A 26,264-nucleotide genomic window follows, 5' to 3' on the forward strand; every position below is an offset into this window, starting at 1 on the left:
GTCTTGGACTTCTAGCCTCCAGGACTGTGAAAGAATAAATTTCTTCTGTTTAAGCTGCCCAGTGTAGGAGACTTTGTTACAGCAGCAAACTGATACATTAGCTAAATTCCCAGTCTCAGAAGCATCTGCATTCCAGTGACTGAGATGGTCTGGTGTAGGTCAGGCAAGGGCCTCTCCTGGGTGGTCGGCTTCATCAAGGTCACCTTGGTCCAAAGAAGCCCAAGACCAAGGTCAAGTTTCCTCTGGGATGCCACAAGGCCCCTCCAATGGCCAGCATTAAACCAGCCACTCAGGTCCCTTTATCCTCTGAGGAGCATCAGGTAGAATCTACAGTGGGGGCCACCAGGACTGGAACTGCAGCAGAGGTGGCTGCAGAGTAAGATGCTGGGCACCCAGTGTGGTCCTGGTAAATGCTCTCAAGTGTTCTCACATGCAGAGGAGGCTCTGTGTCTGGTGGCTTAGGGCTGAGAGGGAGACCTCTGTAGCTTGCTGTGTGGCTCCATTCCAAGGCCAGAACCAAGGAGCCTAACTCCCCTTGGCTGGGACCAAAAGTTGAGCTGCTGACAGCACAAGCCACCCTTCCTGCAGAGAGGAGCAGGTGTCCCCTCCCAAAGTCAAGGACTCAGTCAGTCTCCATTAGACTCAGGCCTCCTTCTTCGGTCCTAGATGACACCCTCCCTGAAGGATCCTGCTGGAGACGGTTAAGATACGCTGGCAAGAGGCAGGACCAGTCCAACAGGTGACCACCCAGGAACCTGGGGGTGAAAGGAGGCCACCTGTGAGAAGGACATGATGCCACTATGCTGGTGCAGTGGGCACAGGACACTGGGGCAGTGGGGGAGGGGTGCTTATGTGTTGGCATCTGAGTTGGTTTGGTGAGGCATGTGTCTTGGGTGGGGTCAAAGGTCTGGGCCACTGACTCAGTTCATAGATGCCTGTGGCCTCAAGAGACACATGCTGAAAAAAGGCAACAGTACTGTGGGCAGACATGGAGATGTGGCCCTTTGGTGAGAGACAGTGCACTGAAGACACATCCTTTTGGTGAGAGTGGACAGATGTGTGGATACAACACTGGTTCTCTCTTCAAACTTAGATCTTGGGGAGAATGGACATCCAGCCATGCAGTGCTCACAGCCCACCCTGGCGCTTTCTCCTGGCTATAGTTCCCTCACACTTCTCTTGCAAGCCCTTGCTCATCCCCAGTCCAGTTCATGCCCTTTAGTTATTCTTCCACGCTGTTTGATACTGTTCCATCACCTATCTCTCTTCCAGAAGAAGGCACCCCTGCTCACCTGGACCCTGCCTCTTGCAGCCTCGTTCCCCAACCCATAGCAGCATCTTAGCTTGATGCCCTGACCCCTAGTCTCCTCCTCCTCTGTGGCCAGCAATCCTGCCGCTTCTGGAGAATTTCTGAGAGCTGGGCCTCCTTTATAGATGCAGGGGACTGGGAAAACAGACCATCAGAGGACAACACAGGCCTGAGTGCATAGACTCTTTATTGCCCCACAATTGTGGATGAGGACCAAGCTGCTGGTCTCGGTGCTGCTCCATCTCAGAGATCGGGAGGGCGTGGGTGCACATGTGTGATATGAGGCAGTGTGGCCCAGATTCCAAACCAAAGGCAGGGGGAGGTGAGCCTTGAGGTAGCTCTGCCCTTGCAGGCTAGACTGTGCAATGCACTCGGCACAAGTCAGGCTGTTCACGTGGAGTTGCAAGGAGCTCCAAAGGCAGCCCTATCTGTGATCTTAATGGCAAGGTTGTCCATGCTGGCGACAGTCCCCCAACAGTCTTTAACTCCAAAAACCCAGAAGCTGAAACCAGAGCAAGTGGAAGATGAGACGGTGGTTCTTGTCTTGCCGAAAGTCGCCCCTGGAAGGAAAGTCCCCTCTAAGTGGGCAGAGTGAGGTGGGAGATGTGCACGAGCCTTCGCTCACCCTGATGGCCCACTGGGCTGCTCTGGTTTGGAATAGACGCAGGCTGTGGTGAGCAGGGGAGCGTGCCTGAGGGGGGGCGGGTTGCTGAGCTCCCGCCCTCCTGGCTCCTCTGAGTGCACCAGGCAGCACGAGGCTGCCAAGAGGGGCGCCGGCTGTGGTCTCTTGGGTTGAGGTCTTGTCCCTCCTACCTGCACCAAACCCATACCTCTCAGGGACCGGGGCAGCAGCCAGATTCCTCATGCCTTGCCAAGAGTGACATGCGGGAGAAGGTCTTGGCGCAGCTCTTACACTGGTATCTCTTGGTGTCAGAGTGTGTCTGCAGGTGAGCTCGGAGATTTGAGCGGTCGGCGAAGGCCCTGCTGCAGTGTGAGCAGGCATAGGGCTTCTCACCTGGGGAAGGAAGAGGGAAGGGCCAGGTGTGTGACTATCTGGAGTGTGCTGGGAAGGTGGCCTCAGGGTTCAAGTGTCCCTGTTTATAACCCATCCCTCCCCCTCCAAATGCTCACTCAATTCCAATTTATCTATCTTCATTGCCCCCTCCCTATGACATAAGTGATAGGGGCCTTGGAGCCCCAGCCCAAGGAGGAGACTTTAAGGCCAAGAGGCCATACAAGCACCCAAGCGGACAGGGTGGAATGACATACCTAACCCTTCCTGAGAGCAAAGGTCCAGCACAGCTCTTTGCTACATCTTCTGTTTCTGCCAGAGCTATCCTGGGGCCCTTTGCCACCCAGATCTGGACATGAAAAGCATGGGCACCTTCTGGCAGCTGTGCCTGCCCACTGAAAGCCAGTGATGGGGACCAGCCAGGCTCCCACAGAAGGCAGGCTGGAAGGAGTGAGCCCTCCACCTGCACAAAAGGGCATTTAGGAATGGCTAAAATCCTTGTATCCTTCAGGCCACCTCCAATCAGGCCGCCAGGGATTTGGACAAAGTCCTTCTGTTGGGACCTTGGCCCCAGGATGATTCTGATGAGTATAAAAGGGTCATTGAGAATAGCCCGTTCTCTATCTGTGCAGAGTGGCTTCCAGTCCTACAGCCCTACTGAGTCCTGAGAGACACCAGCCTGCAGTCCCCACTGCACGTCACCTAGGCACATTCCTAGCCAGGCCACCCTCCTGTGGGGACTGCCACATCCTGGCTCCCAGAACAGGAGCACTGAGCCTCTGACGATGTGTGACATCCTTAGTGAAGGGTCAAGGAAATGGCTCCTTTCCAGTAAAACCCTTCTTTCCTACCTCTACCCACATGTGACTCAGAAGATCCTACTCACAGAGCCATGACTTAGATTTAGGGAGGCCCCAGTTACAGAAAGTGTGTGTTGCAACTGTGGGTCTGTGATCAGGACCAAATGCTTGTTCTGGGACCTCTGTCTCTCTCTTCTTGTCTCCCACTCTGCATGGTGTGCTTGACAAAGTCCCAGGCTCCAGGCCAAGCCCCAGACCAAGGTCCACTTCAGCTACTGGCTGGCCCTGTACGTAGCAGGGGCCTTCCACTCCTTCTGGGCCGTATATTATAACACAGCATGAGAAAGCCAAGGTTTTTAGGCCTCCTTCAGCCTCCTGTCCACATTCCTCTCCTTTCTCTGTTTCTATCTTTGTCTCCTCTCCACAGCTGCTCTTCCCTCCTTTGTTTCCTGTGGGCTCCTGGCCACTCTCTTACCCAGGGACAGGTTTGCTCCAGGTCCCCAACTTCTGAGTGAAGTCCCAGCTGTCATTTCTGCCCTTCAGATAGGCTATGACCCCTATTGTTCTTATCCCCAGCCCAGGCCTTTCTTGCTCCCTACTCCTCCTTCCAGAATTCTGGAAGTCTGTGAAATGTGAAAAGTCAGATCCTGCAGAAGTCCTGTGCATCGTACACTTTCCTGGGTGTTATGGGTTGAATTGTGTCCTCCAAAAAAGAGATGTCCATGTCCTAAACACTGGTACCTGAAGATGTGACCTTATTTGGAAATAGGGGCTTTGCAGATGTCATCAGGTTAAGATGAGGTCATGCTGCAGTTTGTGGGCCCTGATTCAATATGACCAGTGTCCTTATAACTAGAGGGAAATTTGGACACAGATACACGGAGGAGAGCCATGTGAAGTCGGAAGCAGAGTTTGGAGCAATGTGGCCACAAGCCAAGGATACCTGCAGCCTCCAGGAGCTGGAAGAGGCAGGAAGGATTCAACCCTGGGACACCTGGACTCAGGGTTTCTGGCCTCCAGACAGTGAGGGAGGACATTTCTGATGTTTGAGCCCCTAGATTATGGGACTATGTGCTGCAGCCCCAAGAAATGGATACACTGGAGAGCAAAAGCTGTGTGAACGTCCATCCTCTTGTTCATAAAATCTCCCCTTCCCTCTTTCTAACTTCTAGGTCCCATTCTTGCCTCTACCCAGATCCCTCTTGTGGACCCGACGCTGTCCTCCTACCTGTGTGGGTCCGAATGTGGCCCTGAAGCAGCCAGGGCCTAGAGAACGCCTTGCCGCAGATGGTGCAAATGCAGGGCAGCGTGTGCGTGCGGATGTGCATTTTGAGGGCGCCCAGGCTGGAGTACTCCTTGTTGCAGTACTTGCAGGTAAAGCAGCGCTGAGCCTGCAGGTGGCAGTGCAGCTGCTGGTGCCTGGCCAACCCAGCCACTGTGTGGTAGGGCTTGTGGCAGTGGGTACACTGGAAGCCACCTGGAGAGGAGGGGGCCTGCTCAGCCCCCAGCAGTCTGTCTGGAGCCTGGTCCCCATCTGTGCTGAGTATTGGGGGCCACCGTGTGGGCAGAACCAGCAGTGGGGGCAGGTTGAGGTGGTTCAGGCTGTCTTTGAGAGGTACGCTGGGAGCCCAGCCAGCGCGAGGGTCCATCAAGCTGACTTCCAAGGGGTCTGGCTCAGAGGCCCTCCGAGCTTCTGGGAGGGTCAGGGAGATGCAGGTGATGCCAGAGGTGTGGTCCCAGGGCTGGGCAGGGTCACCATGCACGGGAGGGGCCACCCTGTCTGGGAGGAGGAGGGGCAACACCAGCCCCCCACAGGCAGAACAGGAGCCATTGATTTCTAGAAGGGCAGAAGGAGAGAGAATGGAAAGGTGAAGACTCAGTCCCAATGTGGTGTGCTCTCAAACTTCATTTCAGGTCCAATTCCAAGCCCATCTTTAGGCCATCAGCAGCTTGGCATGAAGAGAAAAACCTGAAAGATGGAGGTGTCAGCTGGGGAAGTGAGATGGCCTGGAAACCATGGGGTCTAGAGGAGGAATCTCAGTTCCTCTTTAAGAACAAAAACAGAGAAATGCCTTACAGAATCCTGAAACAGCTTTCATGGGGCCAAGGAAGGCTTCTTCCCTGCCAGGCAGGGCGGACCCTCTCTCTGAGCTCCTGTTCCTCCTCAGGACCAGCTCCCAGGGCACCCCCAGGCTCCCACGCAGCATTAATTCAGAGCACTTGATGGCAGGCTACCACATGGAAAATAACTAATTAGCCTCCAGTCACCTCCCAATTACCCCTCAATATCCTGACATTGGTGCACGTAGGTAGCCTCCTGCCAGCTCTCCTGGTCCAGAGGGGTTGTCCTCTGACCTCAGCCTATTACAACCATATTTGTGAGCCAGCACACCCCATGCTTGACCTGGAATGGCAGGCCCCCAAAGTGAACAAGTTAGTAGGTGACAGTTCTGCATCTTCCCAAAGCCCAAATCTCCAAATAGCCCACAACCCATTTCTTATTCCTTATGTATTAAAATAAATCTCTGGCCCCAGATTGGAAGAGGAAGGGGAGAGGGAGGGAAGCAGAGAGAGCTAATGGGCTGCAAGGCTGTTCCTGGACAGCCCATCAATGGGCCTTGCAGAGCTGCCCATATTTGCATATTCAAATAGTGAAGTGGGTACACTGTGCGGCTAGACTCTACACATGGTTTTTAAACTTTTAAAACTATGATCCAGAGAATCAAGATGGCGGCATAGGTAGACACACTGCGCCTCCTCGCACAACCAGAACTGACAGAAAATCTAACGGCAAGGAAGTCCGACACCAAGGAGATAAAAAATAAACATTCTTCCACACCGGTAGGAGGGGCGGAGATGGCAGCCGGGGTGGAGAGGACTCACGTTGCTGTGGCGGGACCGAGACTGGCGGAGTGTGAGATGAACGGGGCAGGCAGTCTGACCACTAGCAGACCCTGCAGCCCTATATTCACGCACAGAGAAACCGAGAGGGCCGGACTCAGAGTGGCAGAGAACGGGACAGGCAGTGTGGCAGGTAGCACCCCACGGCCCCACATTCATGCATAGATAAACCGGGAGGAACGGCGGGGAGCGAAGCAGACCATGTTACCCAGGGCTCCAGAGAGTGGAAATAAAGCCTCAAACCTCTGATTGAAAATGCCCGTGGGGGTTGAGACAGCAGCAGGAGAAACCCCCAGCCTCACAGGAGAGGTCGTTGGAGAGACCCACAGGGGCCTAGAGTGTGCACAAGCCCACCCACTCAGAAACCAGCACCAGAGGGGCCCAGTTTGATTGTGGGTAGCGGAGGGAGTGACTGAAATTCGGCATAGAGTGGAGCAGGCGCCATTGCTCCCTCTCGGCCCCTCCCCCACGTACAGCGTCACAGTGCAGCGACCAGCGTTACCCCGCCCCAGGAACACCTAAGGCTCCGCCCCTTTAAGTAACAGACGTCCCAAGACAAAAAAAAAAAAAAATGGCCCAATTGACAGAACACTTCAAAGCTCCAGAAAAAATACAACTAAGCGAGGAAGAGATAGCCAACCTATCGGATGCACAATTCAAAACACTGGTTATTAAGACGCTCACAGAATTGGTTGAATTTGTTCGAAAACTAGATGAAAAAATGAAGCCTATGCTAAGAGAAACAAAGGAAAATGTACAGGGAACCAATAGTGATGCGAAGGAAACTGGGACTCAAATCAACGGTGTGGACCAGAAGGAAGAAAGAAACATCCAACCAGAAAAGAATGAAGAAACAAGAATTCAAAAAAATGAGGAGAGGCTTAGGAACCTCCAGGACATCTTGAAACATTCCAACATCCGGATCACAGACGTGCCAGAAGGAGAAGAGGAAGAACAAAAAATTGAAAACTTATTTGAACAAATAATGAAAGAGAACTTCCCTAATCTGGCAAAGGAAACAGACTTCCAGGAAGTCCAGGAAGTTCAGAGAGTCCCAAGGAAGCTGGACCCAAGGAGGAACACACCAAGGCACATCATAATTACATTAGCCAAGATTAAAGGGAAGCAGAGAATCTTAGAAGCAGCAAGAGAAAAGGACACAGTTACCTACAAAGGGGTTCCCATAAGACTGTCAGCTGATTTCTCCAAAGAGACCTTACAGGCAAGAAGGGACTGGCAAGAAGTATTCCAAGTCATGAAAGGCAAGGGCCTACATCCAAGATTGCTCTGTCCAGCAAAGCTATCATTTAGAATGAAAGGGCAGATAAAGTGCTTCTCAGATAAGGTCAAGTTCAAGGAGTTCATCATCACCAAGCCCTTATTATATGAAATGTTAAAGGGACTTATCTAAGAAAAAGAAGATAAAAAATATGAACAGTAAAAATGACAGCAAACTCACAGTTATTTACAACCACACCTAAAACAAAAACAAAAGCAAACTAAGCAAACAACTAGAACAGGAACGGAACCACAGAAATGGAGCTCACATGGAGGGTTATCAACAGGGGAGTGGGAGGGGGAGAGGGGGGGAAAGGTACAGAGAATAAGTAGCATAAATGATAGGTGGAAAATAGGGGGAGGGTAAGAATAGTGTAGGAAATGTAGAAGCCAAAGAACTTATAACTATGACCCATGGACATGAACTATAGGGGGGAATGTGGGAGGGAGGGGGTGGGCAGGATGGAGTGGACTGAAGAGGGGGAAATGGGGCAACTGTAATAGCATAATCAATAGATATATTAAAAATAAAAATTAAAAAAATAAAGGAAACTCCCAACTTAAAAAAAAAACAACAAACCCCCCCAAAAAAAACTATGACCCATGTAAAGTCAGTTTTCCATCATATATATCTGAACAAAAGTTTTCTTAGACAACCAAAACCGCCTTCGATAGAGGAAGAATTGGATAATGAAGATGTGGTACATATATACTATGGAATACTACTCAGCCACAAGAAAGGATAAAATACTGACATTTGTGACAACATGAATGGACCTTAAGAATATCATGCTAAGCGAAATAAGTCACGAAAAGCCAAGAACCATATGATTTCACTCAGATGTGGGATATAAAACTGAAACTCATAGACACAGACAACAGTAGGGTGGTTACCAGAGGGGAGCAGGTGGGGAGTAGTGAAGGGTAAAGGGAGCCACATATGTGCTGATGGAAGATGATTTGACTTTGGTGGTGGAACACAATGCAGCATACAGATCATGGATCACAGAAATGTACACTCGACACCCATATGACCCTATTAACCAATGCCACCCCTATAAATTTAATTAAAAAATAAAGCTAGAAAAAAGTTTCCTTTATCTGGAGCACTGCACTCTGATGGTTTCTGTTCTATTTTATTTTACAAAATCGCTGCTGGTGACTTTAACTTGATTTCAGAACCCAGAAGTGAGGCTTCTGGTCCTGGAAGGTGCCCCCTGGTGGCGGCCCCGCCTCGGTACTGGCCAGAGACTCCCTCCCCACACCGGGTTCTGAGAGCCCTAAAAGGCTCTGAGGTGCCCACGCCACCACAGTGTCTCCCCTGCCCCATTCTCACTCTGAATCATGAAGCAGTCCCCCAGGGGGTCTTAGCCCCAGGAAGCTGCTGAGCTAGGAGGGACAAAGCCTGACTGCTCTAGGGGCTTTACCCTGGGGCCTCTGCAAGTCCTGATGCCCAGTAGGAAATGGGAATGGGGGAACAGTGCTGGGTCCTGGACTCCCATCTCCCTACCAAGCCCCTTGGGGATAGGATCGCAGCCCTTTAGCCCAGCCTGTTCTTGGCCACCTCCACTGGGGCGAAGGGAGGCCAGAGGGAAGGAGACCCTCAGGAGGAGTGAGGAGGCACAGGAGGAGCCCTCGGAACGCTAAACAAGCTGGGCCTTGGCACTAGACAGCCCATGGTCACTCTTCCCGGCCCCCGTACTCACCACCCAAACCAGGATATTCCTCGTGAGTCCTTGGACGGCAGCCCCAGGTGGCCCTCCAGCTCTCTTCCCACAATCTCTGGGACGCCTCCCAAACCTCCTGCCCCAGGAAGATGAATCCTGGTTCCCTTAGCTGTGATCGGTTCGCCAGACCATAGGGGGACAGCCCAGAGTGTTTGGGGGCCTAGAAACTTCTCTAAGTGGGGAGAGAATGCCCACGCACTCCGCTGGACGCGGACTCGGACTGGGACCACCAACCTACCTCCAGCCTCGAGGCCTCGGAGCCAGCCGTGCTGGTGAGCTAACGCCTCTCTTCCTACCTGGGACAGGTGTTCCCCGCTCCCAGGGGCTTCCCTCTCTTGCCCAGAGGAAGCTCAAGCCCTGGGCGGCGGCTGCGGAGTCCGGCAGCCCCTACCTCTTTGGGTCTCCAGCTCCCCGTAGTTGGGGACCCTGTGGCTGGAGTGCGTTTTCACCAGGAAAGAGCGCGGCATTGTTCCTCGCAGGCGCGTGTCCCACTTGCGAGTCCACAGAACCCGGGTCCGCAGCTCCGCGGCAGGTGCCGGGCAGGGTCAGGCTCATTAGCATAGCGCGCTGCCTGGGCCAACTAGCATGCGGCGCGGCCGGGGCGGGGCGGGGCGGGACCTCGGAACACGGGTTTGGGGCCACGCCCAGGACAGGTGCGCGGCGTGGGGGCAGGAGCGCGTGGCCGGCGTGTCCTGCCCACGGGACCTCCCTGGCGTGCGCCGGGAGTCACGCCGACACCTACGGCCTGACGCACCCATTCATTGCGGACTAAATGGCGGAGGTCAGGGACGGATGCGAGCCCAGCGTCTCCAGTGCATAGGGTGTGGGAGCGTGCCCAGAGCCCTGGGATAACCCTCGCTCCAGCCTGTTACGTACGTCCCACCTCTTGCTCAAACCCGCGCGATAGGACTGATGCGCACAAGCCCTGAACTCCAAAGCTACCTCAGCTGGTCAGCCATAATGGTGACCAGTGGGGTCAGCAGGCCCGGTGGAGCTGGGACCCTTTTCCAGTGGGCCCCTTCCCTCTGGAGACAATACTTTAGGAGTTGGCCCCAGGCATCCAGGCAGCTCATTTGGTGGAAGAAATGACACAGCCTGGAGTTCTGGAATTCCAAGGGGTTCAGGCATGTGGTTATTGGAAGTTTAATCAAAGAGGGCAAAGCCCGTGCACTTTGCAACAGCCTGTCTGTGACTCTGGGCAGCCATGTGCCTCCTCCAGTGTCCTTTGGAATCCTCAGTGCCACAAAGAGCTGGGTGAGTCAGTTCTGATGTCTGTTCCTTTTTGATGTGGATGTTTCGTGCATCCAAGGGTTAGATGGGGCAGTCTCTAGGTGGGCGGACACAGCACCTGGCCAGCCCCCTGAGAGCCCCAGGTGTTTCTATGGATGTGCAGCAAGCCTGCCTTCCCAGAAGAACCTTTTGAGGCCCAGGTGCTTTGCATTGGTGCTTTGGTGCTCTCTGATGCTTGGGTGGGTGGGGAGGCACGGTGGTTATGGGGGTGAGTCTGTAGAAGAACCCGTGCAGACAGTGGGACGGAGGGCCATGTCACACAGTGTTTTACATTCCCACAGTTTTGCAGATGAAAAAACAGGCTCCGAGAAATTGGGAAGCGGTAGAATTGGGACCTGGGCCCACACTTCTAGCCTAACCCGAGCTGTGTGTACCCCATCTGTTGCTTGGTGAGGGTGCATGGAAGGTCAGGTCATGCACAGACAGAAGACACTAGTCTTTCCTATGGGCCATGGCCTGGCACCATGCTACCATGAATGTGGTTTTCAGAGGACACGTGACTGCCTTCTTCTTATTCACCTGTTCCTGGGCCTTGAAAGTTTTCTGTTTATACCCTCTCTTCCTTCTCTCTTCCCCTCCCAGACATAGATAGCACTTGCAGACACCTGGGCCAACCTTTTGCCTATATTGTTCTTCTTCACTCAGCAACCCGTTCCTAATCCCCAGAGAGACACTCTGTTATTTAGGGAAGCTCGAGCACTCCTGTGGAGAGTCTGCTGATCTCATCTTGGAAATGCACGAGGGACCTGAGGGTCCTGAGAGAGCCTTCGGGTAGGGGCAGTTGATTCCTTTCCTGGGGCTGCTGTAACAAATGACCCAAAGGGAAGTTTCCAGTCCCTGCTAACATCTCAGAACTGCCCTCACTTGATGGCACAGACTGACTTTTGGCTGTGGGACCCAAGTGGTACCTACAGAGGAAAACCTCAGCATCTATCTGTCCCTACCTGTGCAGCTGGGAGAGGGGTGCAGCGGTCCTCATCTGCTCTGCTCTGTGCTCTCCTGTCTTCAGAACAGCCACTGTGCTTGGTGGTGAAGTCTTCTGCCTCCCCCTGCGGTGGGAAATACACTTCTCAGCACCCCCCCCCTCTCACCCAGGGTAAGCCTTGCTGGGGACTGAGGTCTACCTTTCCTGCAGAAATCACAGCAATCTTCTCTGGGCACCTAGGACCTGGGGGGTGTCAGCTTCCCAGAGCCAGGCTGCTGCCCCTCCCATCAGCTTCTGTCAGTGTGGGAACCCCCATTCCCCTGGGCCAGATGGGAGTCAGCCCTTGTTCCTACACAGCACCCGCGTGTACTCAGGTCCACAGTGGGTGTTCAGCAATACTTGTCGGACTAGATGGAAAAGCATTGACTCCCCAGATAGCCCGGTCCCAGGCATGCATGTCTCTGGGGGTTGGGGGGTGGGCCCCTGTTTGTGCTCTTGAGTGCAGATACGGGTGTAAAGGTACCAGGCTCCAGGGGTAAGCCTGGCGCCAGGACTTGGAATAGTGCTCAGAACTGGGCCTTGAAGCTGGGGCTCATCTGTCCCAGGTAGCAAGCAGATGGCCCTCACACTGGGGGCACCAGCCACTGCAACAGTGGCCCCCTGTGTCAGTATGTGGAGCACTCCTCGAGGGACGGTGGGCATAGTTGGGAAATCCCGACTTGAGGTAACCCCCACACTATCCGAGGTGATGGATTTGGGAAAACTCGGATCCAATGCTCCAGCTCCCAATGACCGGTCAGACTGGTGGCCAGTGTGTGCTTGGTCACCCCCAGCGAAGGCGAACTCACTACTGCTCACAGTTGCTCATCTCATTCCATTTGGGGGCCTGATTGTTAGAGGTGATTGATACTGGATCTTAAATAGAGGGTCAGTGGACACATCCTGTGTGATACGGGGGTACTGAGAGGGGACGTTGTCCCTCTGCACACAGACTATATGGTAGGCCACAGAGGCCTAGACACCTTTGGGCACGCAGAGAGTGTGACGTTGGGTGCTGAGGAGGGTCCTGGGGGTTGGGGCACAAGAGGTGAGAACTGAGCAGCAACCAGGCAGGGATGCGCTGTGTGCGTCTGCGTCAGTATGTGTGCATGCTTGTATGTGCCCTTGTGCAGACCTGTGTCCTGTGCGTGCACACCTACAACAACATGTGTATGTGTGCACACATGTGGGTGCATGTGTGAGGTTGCAGGAGCTGTTCTCGTATGATACAGAGGTCAGACATCAGCAGGTGAGCCCTGGCCTTGAAGTGAGGGGTCTGTTGAGTCCACAGCTCAGTTCCCAGCTGCTCACCCCACTGCATCCTCTCTGCACTCTTCTTTGCCCACACAGTGGAGCAGTCCCCTTGTCCTCCACAGGTTGCTGGAGAGACTCAAAAGGCCACGTGTTGGGTGGTTCTCTCTCACAGTGACGGACTGGACCTCCTCATATGCTGATCCACCCTCAGTGCAGCGTCTGTACCTTGACTCTCACAGTGTTGAGTTCACTTGGTCGGTGTGCTGTGCTTCTCTTACTCACTCCGCCACCAGGGCACAGAGAGCAGCAAGGTCCGTCCTGTCCTTGAGGTCTGCTGGAGAGGCGTCTCAGCTGGCTCTCACCTCTGCAGCAGCTTTCAGTCAAGGAGCTTGGCCCTGGCAGCCAGAACATGCCTGGGACTCTAGGATGCACCTCTCAGGCCCTGGGAATCCTGTTGGCATTTGGCCCAGCCTAGGGCAGGCTCTCTAGAGGCCACTAACTGTAGGACTCAGAGTCCCTTCAAGGTGCAAAGGAGCCCCCAGTGGGTTGGACAGGTTCACTGGCCTGGTGTGCTGGTTGCCACACTGAGCAGAACACCTGTGCAGGAGCCTACTGGCTCTGTCTCCAGGCAGGGTCAGGGCAGTATGTCACCTCTCAAGGGGCCCTCAGCAACCCTGGTGCCAAGAGGTGGTTCCAGCACCCTCCAGAAATCCACAAGGCAACGGAGCATGAGTGTGATAAGATTACAGACACCAGTTGCTGCCCCTGTCCAGGTGGCACCAAGCTGGAGCTCACGCCTAGCGTTGCCCTATTCGGCATGTGCCAACGGTGAACTGACAGGGGGTTGAAGCCTTTGCCCTGCAAGGATGTCGAATGTTGAAGTCCCAACCCCAGCACCTGTGGTTGTGGTCTTACTTGGATATAGGGTCTTTGTAGGTCAAAGGGAGGTCACTAGGGTGGCCCCTGTCTGATGACTTGTGTTCTGATAAAAGGGGAAATTTGGACACAGACACATCCAGAGGACAGACGAGGTGAAGGCACAAGGAGAATGCTGTGTGAAGCCAACAGGTCAGTGATGCAGCTATGAGCCAAGGATGCTGGTGGCTGCCAGAGCCTGGCAGAGCCAGAGGGCAGGAGCAGAATGGATGCTCCCTCACAGTGCTCAGAAGGCACCAGCCCCGACAATAGCTGGACCCCAGACCTCCTGAGCTATGGGACAATCCAGTTGTGTTGTGGTAGCTGTGGGGTTTTTTTTACAACCGCCCAGGAGAGTCACCCTAACAGTGGCCTTGCTCTCTCCTATTTGCTGTGAGGGCCCAGCTGATCAAGAAGAACTAACTAGGCACAGCACCACAACCCACACACCAAATGTGCTCAGAGGTTCTAGAAAAATACCACATTGGTGCTGTTTGCACTTCCCAGGGGCCTGTTCTTGTGCTCGCCCCTTCCTCTCTAAGTGTTTCCAGAGGTTTAACAGCGTAGACTCGTGGGGAGGCGCAGGCCCACCAGACAGTCTGCTGGGGCCTGCCTCTCCTGCTCCTCCCTCGGAAGAGCCCACACCGGGAGCCCCGCTGCTGGCCAGACCCGTGGCTGCGAAGGATGTACTTGGAGAGAACCGACCTGTTCCAGTCTACCTTGTTCCCACTAGCTTGTCTGTCCTTTTCCTTGGCTGAAGCCCATGCTGTGGCCCGGAGGCCAGCCTCCCCTAGTTGCTTCTGACTGACCAAGAGTGAGTGGCTGGAGATGTGTTCCCAAGGCTGATTGGGGGAGGGTGCCTCTGACCCCATCTGCCCAGGATGTCTTATAGGGAGTGAGTTTAAGGCCCTTCCCCCTGAGCAGGCTCACTGCAGCTGTGTCATGAGGAAGTTCCCTGTCACACCAGACCCTGGGGGCAGAGGCATCCTGTCCCCCACAGATGCCTCGACTTGTCAGGGTACCCCAGTAGGAGTCGTCCATGGCTGTGGCATGTCAGGCTTTTTGTCTCTTGTAACAAGTTCTTGCAATTTCTGTCTTCATTCAGGAAATGGGGCAGTGATTTCACCCTATCTCCCCCGTGGAACCATGCGCCATGCCCAGGGGATTTGGGGAGGGTACAGCCCTGTGCGGCAGGTGTGCTGGGCCCCTGATGATGAGGTGAAGCAGGTAGTCCACTCGTTTTCTGGTGCCAGGCCCCTGGACACATTTGTATTTCCTGAAAGGACCAGCCTAGAGTCCCACAAACCCAGGCTGAGCCAAGCCCGCCAGGAGGCTGCTCTGCAGTGGGCCAGCATGGCTGTGCCCAGTCTGCCCTGTAAGTCCACCCTGTGCCCAGAGATGGTGGCCAGTGCTTGGGAGCCCTGAGTTACTGAAGGCAACCCAGCCTGGGCCAGGGAGCCCTGTGCTGTGAGTGTCCTTCCTTTAGGAGGCTTGGTTGTTTGTCCCCTTCCTAGCAAGGAAAGCCACAGATACCAGGGAACCAAGAAGCACTTTCTAGGGCCACCTAACATGAAAGAAAGGGCATGACACCTCCAGCTGGGGACACTCCAGGGCAAAGGTATAAGGGGACCCTGAACATAAGGGCTGCTTGGCTTTGTGTGGACTAGGCAAACTGCTGGGGACTGTCAGGCCCTGCGTTTGTCGTGTGGAGTGACCCTGGCTTCAGGAACTCCCACCTCAAAGCAGGGGGTCCCTGCATCTGAGCCCACATGCTGGGCAGCAGGAAACCTGGGATGCAGCCATGTGGCAGCCCTGGCTCTGGCTGCCCCGTGGCTTTGTGGTGGGACCTGGGAAAGGACACGAGGGGCTGGCCTGGGTGTGTAGCTCCTACCCCAGCTGCAGTCTAGGCCCCCATCCTCATTGGGAAGCCCCACCACATGGATTTCAGACATTTGGCTCCACTTCAGATTTTATCTGAAGGAAGAGGAGGCTGCTGGTGCGGCAGCTTCACCCTGAGGAGTCCCCGAAGCCTCACTGCAAGGCTGCTAGTCCAGGTCTACATTCCCCCCACATGGGGTTCCCAGGGGTGCTCTCCCCTGGGAAGGCTGTCTTGGACGTTGTTTTGGAGCAAGGGTGTGGTCAGTGTGGCCCGTATGTCCTACGGGGCTGTCTGTGCCTCATGTCCCCATGTGCCTCACGGATCCTGTGTGTGCTGTGTGCTCCATGTGGCTGTCTGGCCCCATCTGGCCCCATCACCTGGCCATCTCCCTAGCAGGTGGACAGCAAGCAAGGGCATGGTAAGGTCAGGACCTGCTGAGATGCCCTATAGCTGCCTCCGGCGTTCCTGGGCACCGAGGGCCATGACAACTAAGTGGCCGGGGCCTGTGGGAGCAGCACTGTCCTGTTCCCCAGGAGGTGGTGGGCAGTGGGCTGACCAGGTGTGGACAGCCCTGGCCAGCAGCCGAGTGGTGAACACACATGTGGGCACCAGCGCTGCAGTAAGGCTTAAGACCTAACTGGAGGCAGGACGTGTGCCCCCTTGGATGGCCCAGAACCACAGACTGTGTCCAGGCAGCTCTGGGGGAAGAAGGGACAAGGGTCCTGGCCCAAGGAAGGCTTAGCTGGCTCTGGAAGAGGTTAGTATTGGATTGGCCAAAAAGTCTGTTACGGTTTTTTCTGTAAAATAAGATACATTTTTCATTTTCACCAATAACTTTATTGACTTATATTCTGAGTATGTCGGCTACCTCCCGCTATCGGCTTCTAGTGGGCAGAGGCCAGGGGTGCTGCTGAACATCTTCCAGTGCATCAGTCTCACAGCAAAGAATTGTTTGGCCAAAGTGTCAGTAGCACCAAGAAACTTCGCAAAGCACCTTGGACACGTGTGATCAGTCAGCACCTTCTCCACACACTGCACACGTCTTCTTTTGTTTCAGTTGCATTCTTACCTTTCTTGAAATAATAAAGCGTGATACACCAAAAATATTGCCTATCTTCTTCCATCTTCAATATTAAAATGGTTGCACAGAAATTCACCAATTTTAATATTTTTTAAATGCACACTGATATGACAGCTGTCACAATACAATCTAACAAAATTGCTTTGAATGAAGTTAAAGACAACTAAGCACTGCTAGAGCCATCATATGGAAAAAACTAAACAAGCTCTTTGGCCAACCTAATACTTAGAGCATCAGGTGCCAGGGAGGTTCCCGGGAGGAGGATGGTGCTGGGGTAGAGGGTGGAGCAGAGACGGGGCAGCAGGAGGAAGGGGAAGTGTCAGCACTGCCCCAGCTGGCTCCATATTCCCTGAGGAGCTGACAAGGCCCTGGTCCTTCCCCCACAGTGAGGCCAGGGAAGGTGGCCTCCAATCTGAGACCCTGGTGGCCAGTCGGCAGTGTGGGGCAAGAGGGCCTCACTGCAGCCAAGGTCCTGGGGTTCCAGCCCTCCGGCCTCCTGTGGGGGGACCCTAACTGCTGCACCATCCTTCCTCTCCTGTCAGCCCTTGGGGAGGCTGAGGCTGGACCCAGAGAGCTCCTCTGGGGCACACTGCACCACGGGCTGCCTTCTGAAAGCGATGGAAAGGACAGGCTGGCAGGCGGCTCTGCTGCTCCCTGGAACCTGGCACCCTCAGCCAGCGGAGTCAAAGACTGGTCAGAGGGGAGGGTGGTTCCTAACGAAGGTGTCTGAGGCTGACTGCTTCTAAAGGGGGTAACTTCAGACCAAGTCACACTCCCCTTGAGCTTGTGGAATCTTCTTGTCCTGCCCTGCCACAGCTTTAAGCTCAGGAGAACCCCCTCTTCCACAGGAATGGTCCAGAACACAGGCCTGCTTGGGTAAACAGCCTGCCGACAAATGGACAAGAGCGAGGCAGGTGCAGGGCTCAGCTCTGATGACCAGCGGCCATGATAGTGGCCAGCAGGTGATGTTTGCCAACTTTGAAAGGCCCATGGTGACTTGGGAAACCGCAGAGGCTGTAGCACTGATGGTGGCCCTGGAGTGCAGTCCCTAAGTGGAGGTTGCAGTGGAGGAGGGCAGAGTTACAATGTCTAAATGGCTCTTCATGACCCTCTAGTGGCTGAGTGAGGCTCAGGGGCCAAGGTCACATTTAGGGGCACCAGGCAGGCTATGGGGTTGGCTGCAGGGTGCCAAGAGCCAGTAGCAAGGAGAGTAGCTGCCAGAAGGGGACTGCAGAAGGACCGTGGGGCTTCACCCCAAGGGCATCCTGAAGACCACCACAGCCAACTCTGGACCCCATAACAGGCTCGGCCAGGGAGCCTGGGTAGGTGCCCAGCCAGCCTGCTGGCCTCAGTGAATTCCATCCTAGGACCAAGAAGGAGGTGAAAGCTGCCAATGCCCAGCAAACCCTTGCCTGGGTTTGTCACAAGGGACCAGATGCAATTCAAGAACTTGCTCTGACAGGCAAAAACAGGCCAGGGTGTGAGGGGCGCGGGCTGAGAAACCCCCAGTGCCCTAAGGAAGCACTGCACTCATGGGAAGACTTGGTCTTCCCAGTAACCGCTAGTGGTCGAGGCTGACAGGGCCTGGGAGTGGTGGGCAGGGTGGCTGACCCACGGTGCTCCTCCTGGCCCTGCGTCCTCTTCATGGTGACCTTGGAGCCAGCTTCACTCTAAGCTGGAGCTGCCTGGAGACAGAAACACATTTGCAAAGGAAGGCTGTGGTGACTCCACACCAGCCCTCCACTTTTTAAAAGATTTTACTTATTTTTAGAGAGAGGGGAAGGGAGGGAGAAAGAGAGGAGGAGAAACATCAAGGAGGGAGAGAAACACTGACAGGAGAAACATCGATCTGTAGCCTTTCATAAGCACCCTGACCAGGGAGCGAACCCACAACCAAGGTGTGTGCCCTGACCAGGGATCAAACCGGTGACCATTCGGTTTGTGGTATGACACCCAACCCACTGCGCCACAACGGTCAGGGCTGGTCCTCTGCTTTTAATATTCGCAGAATGAAACCCACCAGGCTGCTATAGATGCTTTGAAACATTTTATTTAAATTTTTTAAAAAGACAGCAATAATTTATGCCATGAACCAAACAAGACAAGCACTTTCCGGTCCAGCCCACTATTGCACAAGCCACCCCCAAGGTCTACCACCACTGGGGGTGGCAGGGTGTGGCCAGCTTTGGAAAGGTGCTGGCTGAAGCCAAGACCCCAGGCAGGAGGCCCATGCAGCCAAGCTGCCACAGAAGTGGCCAAGGCGCTAGGGTTTCTCCCAGGTCATTATCAAAGGGAAGTGACAAACCAGCCACAGGAACCCTGGAAAACAGATGACCCAGGACGTGGCCCTCCATTCTGTGCGCACAAGCAAAACTCATGGTTCATTCTGGCTCTGGCATCTGCCCCGTCTTTCCTTCCCTCCCCAGCTTGATCACTCAACTGTTTTCAATTTTTTTTTTAAAAATATAATTTTGTAAATGTTTCATAAAAATACTATTGTTCCTAGTCAAACACAGATATTGCAATATGAAGAGTAACTGCTTTGTCTTGGCTCTATAAAATGTGAAAAGGCTATCACGCTGGAACATATAGAAAAATGCTGGAATTTCTAGGTATCACAAAGCCAGTACTGGGTGCACAGGGGAAGCGCTGCCAGACGCCGGCGGCCAGCCGGGTGTCGCTGGGGCTCCCCCTCCGCGTGGGGAGGGCAGCATGGCTTTGAGAGAGGCAGGCAGCTGACTGCTCTCAGTCCCAAAGGGCCGACCCTGAGAGGGCCGCCTGCTTGGCCCGAAGCACCGAAGAAACCAGCCGTGCTTGGCCAGGAGCACAGGCGGCCATCCTCTGATGGCGAGGGGACAGTGGTCTCTCCTGGGCCCTGGCAATCTTGAGGACCGCCTCTCCTTCTGAAATGATGGAGGCCCCACCTGGCCCACAAGGCGCATTCAAGTGCAGGTGCCGGGCCAGAGAGCAAGCATGGCCCTGTCCCTCGAGGCTGGAGGGTAGGGTCCTGGCAGCTGGGCTGTGCCTTCAGTTCTCGGAGAGAGACAGGGCCAAGGCGGCCTGGAAGGCGGCTTCCTCATCGATGCTGTAGTCCTGGAAGACAGGGGTGGAGATGGGCTGGGGGCTCATGGGCTCAGGCAGGAGGGCCGGCTGTGCTAGTGACTTCTCAAGACCACTTCCTCTGTCCAGTCACCCCAAACTAACCAGCAGTACCACTTCCTGTCTCCCCACCTCCTTTCAGTATGACCCAGGACAAGAAGGAGGCCCTGCATAGTCATACGGGGTCATGGGGTCACCACTGTCATGTAGCGAAAGCTCTGCTGGAGGTTGAAGTGCTGCCCACATGTGGGATCGGTATCTGGCTGCTCCCAGGTTCTCAACCCGAGGGCTGCACAGGGTCCCTGCAGCTGCCCAGGGGATACCTCGTCCAGGGGACACCTTGCGCAGCGGACCTGTGGGAGGGGCAGACGCTTGGAGAAAGAGCTGTCCTTGTGCCTCAGATGTGAAAACTGGGGTTCTGAGATGAGCAGAGAAGCCAGAGAGCTGCATACCTGTAACCACCAGGAGCCCAGAGGGCAAACAGGAGCACAGGTGGTTGTCCCGCACAGCCAAGGAACCTGCGGCTGGCAGGGACAGGAGGACAGGGCTGGGTGGGGTGGGGCTGAGCAGGAGGAAGAGCCTGCATGGTTCCAGCCCAAGCAGGTGGGAGAAGGAGAACGAGCTGGAGGTTTTCCAGTTGGTGAAATCCCTTTGGCTTCTTTCTGACAAGCACCCGAGGCCAGCCTGTCAGCCTCCATGGGGCTCTCTATGCTGGCAGGGCTAGGGAGACGGTGCCCTATGACGGCCACCATATGTGTGGCTGCCTCTCCCAGAGAAGCTCCCCCACTCCCCCAGTGTGAAGAGAGCTTGTGGTGAGACCCTGAAAAGCCAAGAGGCCCCCTTGAGCTGCTCTGTGTAGCTCCGGAGCCCCCAAGGCCCTCCAGTGGCCTCAGGGCCTAACTGCCACGAGCACCAGGCCTGCCGGCAGCTCCAGAAACCCAGGGGCCCTCTGTGTGCTCAGCTCCCTTTGAATTGTGGGCCTAAGGCTGCTTAAGGGCCAGGGGGAAAGAGGCAGGACATGTACCACGAAGGTGTCGTAGGAGAACTTGTGCCGGTGGAGCAGGTGCTGCAAGAAGTTGGCACTCTTGTAGCTGGGGTCACCCCAGGGCATCGCCGAGCAGATGGGACACACCTATAACAGGGGTACTGAGGTGAAACTGAGCCAGAGTGGAGAGGCCCCCACCCCGGGATCCCAGGAAGGCACCATGGGTGGATAGTGGGGCTCAGGCACCCAGGCAGGCTGGCAGCAGGCGCTCACCACGCGGTTGGGGTCACTGCGGTGGTTGTCCACACAGTGCTTTACCAGCTCCTGCTGGTCCAGGTTGCGGGCGCCGCAGTAAGGGCAGGTAAAGGTGGACCTGTTGGGGACGGCACTGGGCAGGAAGCAGAGGGGTAAGTGGTGGCCCACCTGGGCACTGCTGACCTTCTTGAAGCCTGGCCCCATCTGTCACACCACAGGCATGCCCTGCCCTCCCCTGGGCAGTAGGCGGGAAGGAGGCCCAGCCAGAGGGGAAAGGGGGGCAGCTGGGGCCACGGGCTGAATGGAGTGCATCGCTCTCTGGCCTCTGTCACTCACCCCAGCCTGCCTTAGGCATCCTGCCCTGGAAACCACCCCACCACTGTCTTTATACCCCACTGCTCCTCCATGGCCATCAATGGGACCTTGGCCATCATGAGACCCTCTGCCCTGCTCCCCTGCACACCCCACTGCAAGTTCTCTGGAGCCACTTGCCATCTCATACACTCCCAGTCTCTCTCTTCCCCCAACGTGGCTGGGAAAGCAGGGTGAGGACAGGCTGCCTACCCTGAGAGGTGGCGTCTGTCCAGACCCAGATTTTCTGGGGTAAGCACTCCCCTGTTAGGTGGTGATGCATGAGCCTGGCGTGGAACCTCCGGGGTTCCTCTTCCTGCAGGGTAGTGAGGCTCCCCCAGAGGAAGTACAGAGCCTCCCACTTCTCAGGGCAGAGCAGCGCTGCCCCAAGCAGTGATGCAGACCAGGAGCTGCTCCAACAAGGGACAGGAACTCTGAGGGCCCCTGGTGGGGTAGCCTACCTGGGAATGGGCTGGGATGTGGGCACCACAGGGACAAATTTGGGACAGTTGGCCATCTGCTCCTGGACCTTCATGCAGGAGGAAACGTGCACCCTCATCTTGGCCAGCGTCACCTAGGAAGAGAGGCAGGGCAGGTGTCAGGCCGTCCGGGGTCTGGGGACAGGAAAAGCCTCAGGGTCTGTCGGACCAGAGAACAGTCAGCAAGCAGGTCCTGCTCCTGCTGTTCACAGCTCAGTGGCTCCATGAGCACATTCTGGGGCTTCTCTCAGGGGCGCAGCGTCTCTGTTGGAGAAAAGGCGCTGAGGAAAGGAGGCGGACTTGCGACCCAGCAGCAGGTGCTGCCTGTTCAGCCGGGACCTCACAGGGGGCTGGCATTGGCCATCAGCTCCTGAATGGGAGGACACCCAGGCTGGGGTCTCTGGGGAGCTGAGGGCAGAGACAGTTCCTGGGGGAACAGGAAGGTACGGTCATTCAGGAAAAATGTCCTTTGTAACAGGAACCAATGGGTCAAATTCTTTTAGACCACCGAACATTGGACAAAACTCCTTACCAAAAGGTACCAAACCAAACACAGCACAATCTTCTCGGCCTCCTGAGTCACAAACTCTAGAGGGCAGTGGGGGTGCAGGGAAGGAGTCCCAGTTCAGGTCAGAGTGGGGGGAAGGTGAGAGCTGACAAGGACCCTTGCTCAACCCTCCCTGGGGTGTGAACACCACCTTCCTGCCATGGTGCCTATGCCGAGGCTAGAAGGTAAACGTTTCACAAAAAGGAAAGCAGTTCGTGGAACTGAGGAAGCAGCCAGGGACACAGCTACCTCTATAAGTCCAGGGCATGGTCCCCAGGGCTGAGGCCTGACCCAGTGTCTGAGATGACAGAGCAGCCTTCCAATACCAGCTCTGCCCAGGGCAGGGGGGGCACGGAGTGAAGGGCAAGGCCACTTCACATGTGAAACTACAGAAAGATCAGGGGGAGAAGCGGGAAAGGGGCTACGTGAGCTTGAAGGAAGCCCCAGCAGCCCCTCCCAGAGATCCTCAGAGAACCCCAGAAGTTCAGACCTTTGACCTTTAGGGCAAAGCAATCCAGGGCTGTCTTCCGTTGTACTAGATTAGTAGAACTTGTTAACCAGAGAGATGGCTAAGTCTCAAAATGTAAATTCAAACTCAGTTCCTACTCCATTCACCAGGAGGGAGGGCCTCTCAGCCCTGGAGGAGCAGTGGGGTGTAAGGACAGTGGTGGGGTGGGTTCCGGACAGCATGCCTAAGGCAGGCTGGGGTGGGTGACAGGCCACAGAGCGATGTGCTCCATTCAGCCCATGGCCCCAACTGCCCTCTCCCCTAACGTCAATGCCTGCAGTGGGCAGCGGATCCCTGGAGCATCAAGGCTGTGTCTGGGGTGGGTTTCAGCTTAGCCTGTGTCCCTGTATCGGCTACAATGCATACAAGCAACCCAGAGCCCAGGCCAGGAAGTGGAGTGGAGTGGGGTGTAGAGGGTGCAACATGGGACAAGAGGTAGGACCATCTAGAAATGCCTCATGCTGTGCAGGAGGGGCTGAGCAGAGCTGCAGGGTCCTCAACAGGAAAGGGAAGAGCCCAGCTCTTTGCTGGAGGGCAGAACCAGGGCCCCAAGCACTCAAAACCCTCTTCTGGCCCTGACTGGTGTGGCTCAGTTGGCTGAGTATTGTCTTGCAAAGTGAAAGGTCCCCAGTTCGATTCCCAGTCAGGGCACATGTGGGTTTGGGGGCCCAGTCCCTGGCTGGGGTGTGTGTGAAAGGCGACCAATCAGTGTTTATCTCACATACATCGATGTTTCTCTCCATCTCCCTCTCCCACCCTTCCCGGCTCTCTAAAAATAAATAAAATTTTTTTAAAAAAAGCCCCCTCCTGGACCCAGGAAGCCCCTTGGGGTGGGGTACCTTCTTGTTGCAGCCCCGGCAGGGTGCCTTATAGGATGAGAGCTGCTTCTCCACCTGGGCAGCCTTGTCCACCTTCTTGGGGTCAAAGGGCAGCCGGCACAGCGGACAAAGGGGAGATGGTACCTGCAGGCATGGCTGGAGGCACTCCCCGCAGAACCTGCAGTGGGGCAGGGGACATGGGCCTGAGGTCACAGGCCAGCCTGCTGCAGCCCACGCAGGGCAACTCACCTCTGCTGTCAACTGGAAGTTTCTGGAGACAGTCACTCCTAAGCCTGAGTCCCACTGGCTGGATGGGCACTATTGGGCTAAACAATGACTCGAAGTCCCCTCTTAGCCATGGGCTCTTGGGACCCTCTGCCACACCCTGGAACTGGGCAGAGCTGCAGCTGTGGCTCTCTAGGACCTGTGCTGGCCTCATGGCCCTGTTCCCAGCAAGAGCTCTGGTTGTAGAAGGAGGCCAGGCTTGGCCTGCCTGTCTCACCGCCACATGGTACTTACACCTCAGGGGGCTCAGAGGACTAAGGGGCAGTACAGGAGACCCTGGAGACCCTCCACCCACTAAGCTCTGGGGAGTAAAATCACTAACAATGGTGAGAGGAAACCACAGGGCCCCAGGGACCCAGGACTCACTGGATGGGGCAGGGCCAAAGCGGGCACGTGAGCATCAGCAGCCCTGGAACACTGCCCCCTCCTCAGACAGTAAGGGCTCCTGACAGGCCTGAATTGAAGACAGTGACAGGAGGGACTGTGCTCAGACCCCGACTATTCAGCAGTGATACTCCTGGCCTGGGGCATGCACTTGGGCACTTGAGGCTTCTTGTGGTCCTGAGCTCTCAGCGCCGTCCTTGGAGATGTCCCATCCTGTGCGTGCTGCACATGCAGTGAGCCCTCCTGCCCACGCACCCGTCAGCTGGAATTCACAACCACCCTCCACAATGCAAAGGAGCAGGCTGCTCTTAGGGAGCAGAGCTGGTCAGAGGGGGTGAGAGGGAGAAGGCGCTTGACTGCAGGACCACATCAGTCGAGCTTTAAAAAGAGCTGTGGGGACCACTTAGCTGAGACAGGCACCTGGAACCTCCACAGCCCCAGAAAAGCACGTGCTCAGTCCCATCACAGGGGCCGGGCCCGGATGCATGAGAAACGTGGCAGCTCTGCAGGTTGCAGGAAACCTGCAAGAAACCAGGGTGCACACCCCTCTACTCCCACCTGGGTATGTCAAGCAGACTGGGCCATGGTGGGGACATGAGCTGTACGTGACACAGGGGTGTGAGAATGTTCCTGAGTGTCCAGAGAATGCAGCTAAGCTAAGGGCTCAGGGTCCCTTTTCCACCATATTTTCAACTCCTTTTCCAAAAAAAACCCAGGCAAGGGGATCCAGAGTCCCTCATGCTGCCCAACCCAAGGCCCTCCTCCTACACACTGGCCCCTGGTGCTGCCACCACCTGGCCAGTCCCCTCTCACATTAACGTCTGCACATGAGAGAAGGCCCAGCTAGGCTTTGTCCTGCAGAGTAAGGAGGTGGGCCCACTTGCCACATCCTGCACCCAGGGAGGGCTCACCAGGCATCACGGCAGGCATGCAAGGGGGACACCACGCACCCACCCCGGTGCTCCAGTGAGGATTCCAGGGCTGCCCCTCTCGCCAGTCTCAGCATATGCTTAGCCTAACAGCTGGGGGAAGAAGCCTCTTCCTTCACCCAGAGTCTGGAGGAAAGTGCTGGTGAGATGGTCACAATGGGGAAGCCGAAAAAAGCCCACATGAGTGCTCACCCAGCACCAGTCACAACAGCCAGGCGGAAACAACCCCATGTCCATCGACAGATGTTGGACATGCAGATCGTGGTCTATCTCTGTGATGGACTACAACTTAGCCATAAGGGGGAGTGTGGGCTGACAGGTGCGACCGCTAGGGGAATCTTGGAAAAGTCATGCTCGGTGAAAGAAGCTGATCACAAAGGACCACAGAGTAGGATTCCGTTTATGTGAACTGTCCAGAACAGGCAAACCCACAGAGACAGAAAGCAGGTTGGTGGGTGTGGGGTTGGGGTACAGAGTCTGACTGCCAATGGGGATGAGGTTTCTTTTTGGGGTGATCAGAATGTAGTGACTGAGGTAATGTTACTCAGTGCTGTGGATATACTGCGAACCACTGACCTACCTGCTTTAAATAAGGCAACTGTATTTCAATAAAGCTGTAAACACACGTGCAGAAAGAAAGGACACAGGACCACACGTGGGGACGAGCTGTCATGTGTGGTCCCTGCACGTCATCAGGAGAATGCAGGGCCCAGTACAGGCCTCCAGAGGAGCAGGTCTCCGACAGACAGAGGTTGGGGTGAAGGGCGCCCAACTGTCCTCCAGCAGCAGGCAGGGGAACTTTGGGACCCGTGTCAAGAAGACATACACAGACCCCTGCATGACCCCGGACTCGCCCGACAGCCCCACAGCACTGCTTGTCTCCATGTCCCAGTCCCTGAGGAGCTAGAGGCAGAACCAGGTGTCCACCTAGTAGCTTAGCTCACGGCCTAGTTTCCAGCACCATCACCGTGGTGTGCTGAGAGCCACGCAGACAAAAAGTGCCCGCATCTGCCCAAGGGGCTGGTGCTGGACAGCTTCCCAGCTGAAAAAGGCAGCTGAGGGGTCTGCTCTCTCACTCAGGCCTGCAGGCACAGCTGCAACAGCTGCAACAGCCTGACGGCTGCTGCATGGACTCCAGGCCACAGCGGCAGCACTCAGGTGCACCAGCACAGGCCAATGTTTCAGAGACCCAGGAGGGCAAGCAGGCTGGGCCC

The 26,264-nt window shown here is 55.5% G+C and overlaps 2 protein-coding genes and 1 long non-coding RNA gene across 13 annotated transcripts in view; 1 reads left to right on the forward strand and 2 right to left on the reverse strand.

The window, feature by feature from the left end:
- Nucleotides 1–6,732, forward strand: part of LOC123479320 (uncharacterized) — a 30,778-nt gene extending 24,046 nt beyond the window's left edge. For 3 of the 4 annotated variants that reach the window (XR_011650688.1, XR_006654906.3, XR_006654905.3), the window contains 2 exons: nt 4,294–4,495; nt 5,036–6,732. This is a non-coding gene — a long non-coding RNA (uncharacterized lncRNA). The remainder of the gene's footprint in view (nt 1–4,293; nt 4,496–5,035) is intronic. The other variant, XR_008425739.2, reaches the window with a different exon arrangement.
- On the reverse strand, nt 1,853–9,503 carry SNAI3 (snail family transcriptional repressor 3). The gene is made up of 4 exons (XM_045191825.2): nt 9,419–9,503; nt 4,350–4,958; nt 2,140–2,324; nt 1,853–1,869 (listed from the first exon to the last, which is right to left on the reverse strand). The coding sequence occupies exons 1-3, from the start codon at nt 9,492–9,494 to the stop codon at nt 2,143–2,145; spliced, it is 867 nt and encodes a 288-aa protein (XP_045047760.1). The 5' UTR covers nt 9,495–9,503; the 3' UTR covers nt 1,853–1,869; nt 2,140–2,142.
- An 8,939-nt stretch (nt 9,504–18,442) lies between these two features.
- On the reverse strand, nt 18,443–23,606 carry LOC128779722 (E3 ubiquitin-protein ligase RNF166). 8 transcript variants are annotated; one of them, XM_053915752.1, is made up of 7 exons: nt 23,474–23,606; nt 21,562–21,674; nt 20,768–20,867; nt 20,534–20,641; nt 19,962–20,033; nt 19,707–19,862; nt 18,443–19,503 (listed from the first exon to the last, which is right to left on the reverse strand). In XM_053915752.1, exons 2-7 carry the CDS (start codon nt 21,657–21,659, stop codon nt 19,438–19,440), a joined length of 600 nt encoding a protein of 199 aa, XP_053771727.1. In that variant the 5' UTR covers nt 21,660–21,674; nt 23,474–23,606; the 3' UTR covers nt 18,443–19,437. The 8 variants fall into 8 exon arrangements, with proteins under 8 accessions (XP_053771727.1, XP_053771731.1, XP_053771733.1 ...); XM_053915756.1 differs by having other exon boundaries at nt 19,833–19,862; nt 20,768–20,882; XM_053915758.2 differs by having other exon boundaries at nt 20,768–20,882.
- Nucleotides 23,607–26,264: the final 2,658 nt, after the last annotated feature.

Source organism: Desmodus rotundus, chromosome 12 (assembly GCF_022682495.2).
Source record: "Desmodus rotundus isolate HL8 chromosome 12, HLdesRot8A.1, whole genome shotgun sequence".
In the NCBI taxonomy this organism is placed as follows: domain Eukaryota; kingdom Metazoa; phylum Chordata; class Mammalia; order Chiroptera; family Phyllostomidae; genus Desmodus; species Desmodus rotundus.